The 8,736-nt window shown below is 40.3% G+C and overlaps 1 protein-coding gene across 1 annotated transcript; it reads right to left on the bottom strand.

Annotated features, from left to right (window-relative positions):
• Positions 1-3,859, bottom strand: LOC309719977 (zinc finger BED domain-containing protein 4-like). Its single transcript, XM_082556425.1, has 4 exons — positions 3,309-3,859; positions 1,301-2,361; positions 839-1,155; positions 1-630 (listed from the first exon to the last, which is right to left on the bottom strand). Exons 1-4 carry the CDS (start codon positions 3,510-3,512, stop codon positions 275-277), a joined length of 1,938 nt encoding a protein of 645 aa, XP_082412551.1. The 5' UTR covers positions 3,513-3,859; the 3' UTR covers positions 1-274.
• Between the last annotated feature and the right edge of the window lie 4,877 nt (positions 3,860-8,736).

Below are 8,736 nucleotides of genomic sequence, written 5' to 3'. Positions count from 1 at the left end.
TTTAACAGACTGATGTTTTATTCTGTTGTCAATAGCAGGCATTCAACTCGATTCACCAGTATAAATATTTATGTTCAAAGCACATTTTTCAGATGAACAAGGTATAGAAAGGTAACTTGTTTTGTAAATAAATGTAGATATAAAAGGAGGAATTTTGTTTGTTAAAACAATGACAAAAATGTTTCTGAACATGCGTAGAACCATTTAAACTTTTCCCCATACACTGAACAACAGGCAGGTAAGTGTCTTAAAGTCTTAGCATTTCTTTCACACTTTACTTTCTGAACCTTTTGTTCAGTTTCAGCAAGAGCTGGTTTTCTAAATTAACAGAGGCAATCCGACTTCGTTTGGCAGTGAAGAGTAGACCAGCACAGCTAAAAAGTCGTTCACACGCAGCAGAAGCAGGCAGAGCTGTGTTCAGTTTAAGAGAGAGGTTTTTGATGGCTGAGAAGGAGTGCAGCAGCTCCATGGTGTCTGTGGCACAAGCAAGATAGCCATCAAGCTCAACTGCACTTTGCAGCCTTCTGGAGATTGGTCTGGAGAAGAATTCATCTTCATCAGATGACTCTCTTTGCTGATCCTCACTCTCATGCTCTGTCGTTTCAAGATGTTGTTTGATGTATGTCAAGGCTGTAATTGCAAGTAGATAACACAATTTTGTTATTTAAATTTCAGTGATTATTCCTGAACACAAATTTAAAATCGGCAAATTCTCAAAAAGGATTGTTTAGTATTCAGGACAGACCATCAATAACTTACAATGTATTAGGTGAAATACTCACTTAAGCATGTGTTCAAATGTAAAAATACACAAAAATGGGATCACATGAATCCTTACCAGCCTCTGTTACATCTGCTCTGTCAGTCCAGGAAGTCTTGAACTTGGGTAAGAGGACTGCAGCTGCAGCCAACTCTGGATCCTCCATCATCGCTCCAAAACGCTTTTGAAGGCCATTTTGCAGGGCTCTGATGAGTGGCACGCATGTCTTGCTTGATGTCTCCAGCCTGCTAAGTTTGGACAGTAGTTGTTGGATTACTGGCAGGAGCCATCCCATAAAGGAAGTGGACTCAGACTGAAGGATGTTTGAAGCTTTCACCAGTGGCTTCATGGTGGTACAGTACTCCCTTAGGAATGCAACTTCTGCAGGACTCAACCTGTAAGACACAACAACAAAACCCACCATGACTATAATAGGGATCTTCTGATTTAATATTAAGAGTCTGCTCACGTTTTTAACCATCCATTAAGGAAAATTCACAAAATTTGAAACCATATTGGTAGGTGTCCAATTTTACTCACATTTTCACCTTGAACTCCTCACAAATGCTCCTGATGGCATCTTCCCCCTTCTCATCAATGATGCGTATTATCCTTTCAATGGCAAGGTAGGTTGAATTCCATCGTGTTGCATTGGGACGAATGATCTGTAGTTCACACTTGTCCTCTACCACTTCATTAGCCAAATGAGACCGGCCAGTTTTGTTCCAAATGGCCTGGCATTTTGCAAAGGTTGCACGGGAGAGCCTCTTGTAGGTTTCATTCATGCTCTCTGCTAGGGCAGCATCAGTTGTTGCCACAAGGTTTAGCAGGTGACATGCACATCGCTGATGAGGCGGAAGTTGATACTCCAAACCAGAGTCTTCATCAAGAATTGCACTTGCCTCATGGTAGTCCCTATGGTCAGTCAGGTCAATAATTTCTGGGTCTGCTTCATCTTCAGCTTCATCTGCATCATTTTGTGCCCCAAACATGTGGAAGGCCTTGACAAAGTTGGATCCACTATCAGTTGTGGTTCTTACAACTTTGCCTCTAATCTTGTATTGGCAATGGATATCATCAAGCGCACCAGCAAGCATGTCAAATGTGTGAGACCCTCTCAATCTTTTGCATGCTGGTGCTGCAGATCTTCTTTCCAGGGACGCTTCCTCTATCCAATGGCATGTGACTCCAAGGTAACTTTTCTGATGAGCTGACCAACAATCAGTAGTGGTAGCAACAAATTTGACTTTATCCAATGCTGCAACCAAAGTCATCTTCATGTGATCAGCAGCTTCACAGATTCTGGCACGGACAGTGGGTCTGGAGATGACTTTGGCTTGAGGTTGTAATGTGGTAACCAATTCTTTGAAAGATGGCTGTTCTACCACTGCAAATGGCTGTAGACCCTCACATATGAAATTGATGACAAGCTTGTCAACAGTTGCTTGTGGAACATGTTTGTTTGCAGCTCTCAACATCAGGTCTGGTAACTTGGCTTGTGTATTTGCTGAGAGCTTGTTTGGTGTGGCTGTGGTCTTTCGCTGTCGAGATGTTGATGCCACAGTGATATTGTACTGCTCAGTCTTCGATGGATGTTTCCTCTGTAGAGATAAATATTATCATACGTCAGGTTCATACATTACTTCATAACATCACTGTGATTAACACTACAGGAAAACACATTTTTAAAACATTATTCAACTAGACTTGAGCTAATCTTTGATTGTTGAGCATAGTATAAAAGAGTGGTGAATTGGTCAAATTTTGCAGATATATTGCTGTATTTATTCACAAGTGTAAACCAATTTTGAACGATCATTGCAAAAAACATGAATTTCTGTATACATTCTAAGTTCTGTAATATGTATACTATCTGTAAAAAGAGTATCGACCAATGTATCAGTATCTAAATTTTTAACTCCTTTTTATCAGTATCACCCTAAAGTTTTCAGTATTAGTCAGGTCCTAAAAATACTAAGAGAGCAAAATATGTGTATATAGCAAATGTAATTTAAGAAAAGGGATCACATACACAAAAATGCTGCCCATACAGCTAACAAATAAAACCAATCCACATTATGTTCTTTAAAAAAAGATATCATATTGGGAAACGTATAACCCTACTGATTAAGAGCCATGTCACTATGATAGACCTATATCAGGCCAATGATACTGATCAACTGATCCATCAATCGGGCTCTGGTACATGTCAGCTGAGAGCTGGAAGATTAATTTGAGATGCAGCTCAGCACTGTGTTCAAGTTTGTTTGTTTTTTTAAAATAGGCCAGCTGATTGTAGGCCTGTGAGTTTTAAATGACTACAAGTTTAATTTATTGTAATGACGGTGGTTATCCAAATAATAAGCTAAAACATTCCTACGAATTGTAGCTCAGTTATGCATGCACACACGCACATTAGCTAGCTCCGTCTTATTTTAATATCAGGCTAACCAATGGCGGTGACAATATCTTAGCCAAACTAGTAACCTTAACACACATGAAAAATAAGAAAGCAATATCATACACGTATAGTTGTAAAACCTCTTACCTCAATGTGTTTTTTTAGATTAGATGCTGAAGTCTTGTAAGCTGAAATGACTGTAGAGGTCAAACAAAGTTTGCACTGCATCTGGACGCTGTCTCCTTTTCTTCCTCTGTACACGAAAAATTCCTCCAGGTATGGCCACGGGCACGCGTCCTCCGTCTTTTCTACGTCGTTTTCATGGTTGACAGTGTTGTCCTCTGTCTCCATTTTGGCTTCTTTGTCTCCAAATCTTTCGTCTATAAAGTAGTTTATACTCCACCATTTAGCACCTCCAGACACCTGTGCCTGCTGCTGCAGCGGAGTTTATTCTTTGCTTACGTCTTAAATTGGCGCGGTTGCGATTGCACGGCCTTATTGGCTGCAAAAATGCAGACGAAAGGTTTGAATATTAATTCAAATTGTGGGCGTACTCAGTAGTGACTTTTGATTTTATAAGTAGCGAAGTAGATTACATGGTGTAAGTTGTACTCAAGTATGAGTAAAATTACACACTTGAAAAATTACTCGTAAAAGTACAAGTACCCAAAAAATGTACTTAATTACAGTAACGTGAGTATTTGTAATTCGTTACTTCCACCCCTGGTCGACACACACGGATACTTTCCTAGAGTCAATCATGCAGACAGACACTTGTAGAATAGCTTTGCTTTGTTTTTGTTGTCTTTTTATTTATTATTTTTCTTCATCTAATAATAAAAATAATAATAATGTCGTTATTATTAATATTTTTATTATTCTACAACTTGTTTCTTAATATGAATCTTAATCTTGCATAGTTTGATTCTTGTGGGTTACACTTGATAGTTGCTAGCAGCTTGTGTCAAGGGACTTGGAACAAGTGAATGAATTTTACAAAATGATGCTGCAATCTACTTCCAGGATGAGAGCACACCTAATCAAAGCCCTGACTCAACAATGCATCAGCGTTAGGCAATCTCTCTCTCTTCCCTTTTTCCTGATGCCGCCTCTCCAGCTGCTCCCACTAACTTGTGATATAATGACATTATACTGTAACCTGATAAATTGTGAACCCAGCTGGCTATATCTGGTTTTGCTTTTACAACAGCTGGGATGCTACATGCACCGGGCGCTGCTGGTGCAAAGCGCAAAAATCAACAGAAAACATCCAAGCACAGCTATAAGTCTTCGTTTGAGCCGAGTTTGAGAATTGACGATGTTGTTAAATCATTAAACAGTGTCGTTTGTTTGGAAAAAACAAAACAGATCGGTCCTGTTTTGTACGTGCTGCTTTCAAAAGTGCAAATTATGGTCCTGAAATTGTTTTTATGTCATTATGTCCACTATGTTTGGGTACAGTTTTGGTTAATTGTCAGGGTGCTAGTGTGAGCATTCATGTTAACACAGACAAAGCTGCACTGTCTGAGGTTGCTGTCAGGAGGTCCAGCCTCTGGTTGCAAAAGGAAGTCTAAAGATTCTACAAATGTACTTGTACTTGTATAGTACTTTTGTACCCTAACTGAGAATTCAAAGTGCTTTTTAATGTTAGTCACATTCACCCAATCACACACATTTATACAAGAGCTTTTTTTCTATGCCTAAGCGCCTTGCCTAACATTCACACACACACTCACGCTCATAATCCAGTGGATGCATCAGGGAAAACTCTGAGTTTAACATCCTAGCCCAAAGATGCGCCTGAGCTTGTAGGCTGGAGGAGCCAAGGTTCGGACCACAGGCCTTCTGACTGGTGCCCTACCTCCTGAGCTACAGCTACCCCTGAAGTCTATGAGAAAACAAACTTCCTCCTTACTTGTTTGAGACCCAAGGGGGAAAAACTGATGATTTTATGGTCTCTGGCTCTGTTTAACAGAGAGAGAGAGTTGGAGTTAAATAGACAGCAAACAGAATGTGCTTGTGGACATGGCTACCTCGAGAGTGACAGTATTCTCAGTCCGGTCCACCCTTTGCTCCTGCGTGTGGTTTAAGAACTGAAACCAAGAGCACAACAGAGAAAATGCCAAAATCAAAGCTTCAAAAGGACAGTACAGAAAGCAGCATCCAGTGTCAGAGCAACTATGTCCATCTTTTGTAAACACTCCCTGTTTTCTTCAGCGCGTTAAAGGAACTAATTCTTACCATAACCTGAACTTTAGAATAGCAGGTTAGCTTGTTACAGTGAATTCACAAAGTATTCCCACTCATGCAGATTTTGTCTACTTTATTATCTTGTGTATTTAATTCTAAAATGAAGACAGTTTTTAAAAATGGTCATTTTCTCCAATCAATATTTTATGTATGTGTTCCAGTAAAGCAAGAGTAGTACGATATGAACAGAGGGTCACAGCAGTCTGATTTTGATTAGACTGATTTGTAAAAGCAGCAGTTACAGCTTTATGTCTTCTTAGATTAGTCTACAGGTGGTTTATTTCATTGCTGATGTGAATGCAAGTGTGGTTACTAACTCAAACTATATAATTTCTTCATGTCAAACAAAATTAATTCATATGAAGGTTATTTAAGACATTGCGTGGAGGACTTCCTGACTTTAATCATTAAACTGTTATTCTTTCAGAAATATGTAGACAAGCTAGATAAATTCTTAATTGCACGATACAATGATGGTATGTAGAATTAATTAGAATAGGGCTTTGTGTGGCCAGGAGGATGGCCACACAAATGCAAAAATGCCTCAACTTAGCCATGGTTAAATTCTGTTTTCTTGGCAAATTAATTTTTAGACAGAGCGTAAAATAAAAAAATATGTTTTCCTCTGCTAGGCTGAACAGACATTTATTGATTTTTTTTCTCTCCATCTAATGCATTCAAGATATAACAGTACCGCTCCGCTCAGCTGAGGAACAGTCTGCTTTTGTTCTATCAAGCATAACTAACAACCGTCATTTGTATCATTGTTGCCGCAGCTGGATGACGGTTGTCTAAAAGAAGCGGCTCTGTCTTTCCTGCACAAAAAATGCAGACTTGTTAATGTGCGCAGCCCTATTACTTAATAGATTACACTTTAAAGCGCGCATACAGTCGTGGCTTTATTTGCAGGTAAATGTTGTCATTAGTGATTGCAGCAGACACCGAACTAAACGTGTTTCAAACAGATGCGCCTCTATTGAGATCAAAAGCAACAAACAGAAGTCAGTAATTTGGCACACATTTAATGCAGCGGGCTTTCATAGCGGGAAAATGATAGTAATTGAAATGCGGTGTCACTTGGCAAAAAGGTAATAAATGAAGAATCAAATAGTCCTTAACATCTTCCCCTCATTGTCATTTTATCTCCTGTTGTCATCCGAGAGACAGTTACCGCTTTGTTGCTACCCAGAAGGAACCCTGTTTAAAAGTGACGCCGACGTTCCCTTGTTCTCGAGCAGAGGGCTTCAGATCTCGGTCTAATCAGATTTAATGGACGTAAAATGAATCAGTGGAACCACAGTATCAATCTTTCTCTTTCTTTTCATCAATATACCAGAGACTCGTCGCTTTGGCGGTAGGACTTGAGTGCTGGTGAAACATCCAAACCACTAGGTAAACAAACCACTGGTAACAGTGCAGTCCCACTGAAAGAGGACATTTTCTCTAAACTGTTTTTTTTTTTTAAACTATCACGTTAAGGATGATAATTTGAGCGAGCACACATGTTAGACTCATACAGTGACAGAAGTGATGATTGCTGCTGAAGATACAGACACAGTGACCTTTCTCTATTTTCTTTTTAAGGACATAAGAGTGGAAATGATGGAGCACGCTGTGGGAGAGGAAAAGGCCACATACAGCCTCTGGGCTCCTTCATGCCTCCTAGAAATGGAGCCAGACTGATCAACATAAACAAGGATGAAATTATTTGCGGCTGTCTCACAAAAGTATGTAACTGATCGGGTTACTCGGATGATCACAGCATAGACATTTCACATCTACCTTTTTCATTGCTGTTTGCCTGATGTGGTCCCGTGTTAAATAATGCTCATTAACAACAATGCTGGGTTAGTTTCAGCATTAAGCAGAGATTTCTGTCCGTTCTTCGCTTTCACAGCACACAGTATGAAAAGAGGATTCATTCATTATCACACCACAGACAAATTAACAGGGGTGTTTCTAAATACCCCGGGTTCTCGCAAAGACACCCAGCCCCTCCATGCATTGTTGATGTTGTTTGGGCTCAGTTCGTCTGTGGCAGATTGGCTCACGGGGAAGCTTGCAGACATTTGAATTAAAGCTGCAAAACTATTAAAAATGTATGGCCCTGTATGAATGCATGACCTATATTTTCCATGCAAATAAATAAATAAACAGGGTTTAGAGGGGATGATGCAAATCTTCAGAAGTGGGACACAGGATGAGCTAATGACAACAATAAAGAGTTTGGATTTCACACTGAGAGCATAATGGAGACCAATCCTGTGTTACTCATTCCCTCACCTCCTCTCTTTTGCTTCCCCCATAATCAGGCTATCCCACAATGCACCCTGCAATATCCATCCCAGCGTGGTAGTGTTTGAATTGGCCTCTCATGGTTCAAGTGCATATTGTGACTCACCTCTCTCTGGCTTTCATGCGGTGTGTTTTTTACAGACTTGACATTGACACAAGGTGGTTGTTGGAGTCTTTTTCTTATTGACGGTGATGCGGCCTTTCTCCTTTATTCTGTCCCCAGATCATGTCTGTCTGTCTTCTTTTTTCTGCCTCTCTTCTTCGCTCCTCTCCCCTCGCCCTGTCTGCCTGCCTCTGTTGTCTCGGTAGATTTCTTCTTCACTGCCATTCAGACGATGTCAAGGACCATGGCAGGGAAAATAAAGGCCACTGGTTTCTTGCTTCATGATGGGCTGTCGTCTTGTGACTGAAGCAGCTTCTAAAATTCACTGTAGGGGGGAAAAAAAGGTGGTAAACAAATGCATCAACCATCAGCCAAAGAAAAAAGATCTGCGTGACACTTTCTCTGCTGGGTTTCTCTGCCAGCCCAGGGTTGCAGCAGTGTCTCTCTTCTTAAGCGAAACCAAAAAAAAGCCTTGCAGTTAAGAAGAAGACTAAAAGGCTTTCGAGTCAAGGCATTAACATCAATTTGTCGTTTGCGTACTGTAGATGAAAAGGTCATCTTGTTATCTCTCACATGGTCTTATGTGACATTAGTGTTCAGCCTGAAATCTGTCTATAGACCATTGAACCGGGGACGTTATACTGACTCTGTGACAAGTGAATAACCTTTTACCTTGTGTTTTTGGCAAAGGCCATCCTGTCTCAGAAGCAACTCTGAAGCTAGCACTCCTTCCTCTCAGTAAGTTTGTGCCTGTGTGTATCAACTAATGTGTGTGTGTATGTCTAGGTTTAGGCAAGGCTGTGGGCTGTTTACACGAAGCATAAAAGTGTATCCATGCTGAAATGACTAATTGGGAAATACAGTGCACAACCTCATTTGAGGCACCAAGCAACTTCCTTCCTTTGCATGAATAACTGCAGGCTTGTG

Source organism: Aulonocara stuartgranti (genome assembly GCF_965226115.1).
Source record: "Aulonocara stuartgranti genome assembly, chromosome: 13".
Lineage (NCBI taxonomy): Eukaryota > Metazoa > Chordata > Actinopteri > Cichliformes > Cichlidae > Aulonocara > Aulonocara stuartgranti.
The sequence above is the reverse complement of the archived record's forward strand: the minus strand, read 5'-3'. Positions and strand labels throughout refer to the sequence as shown.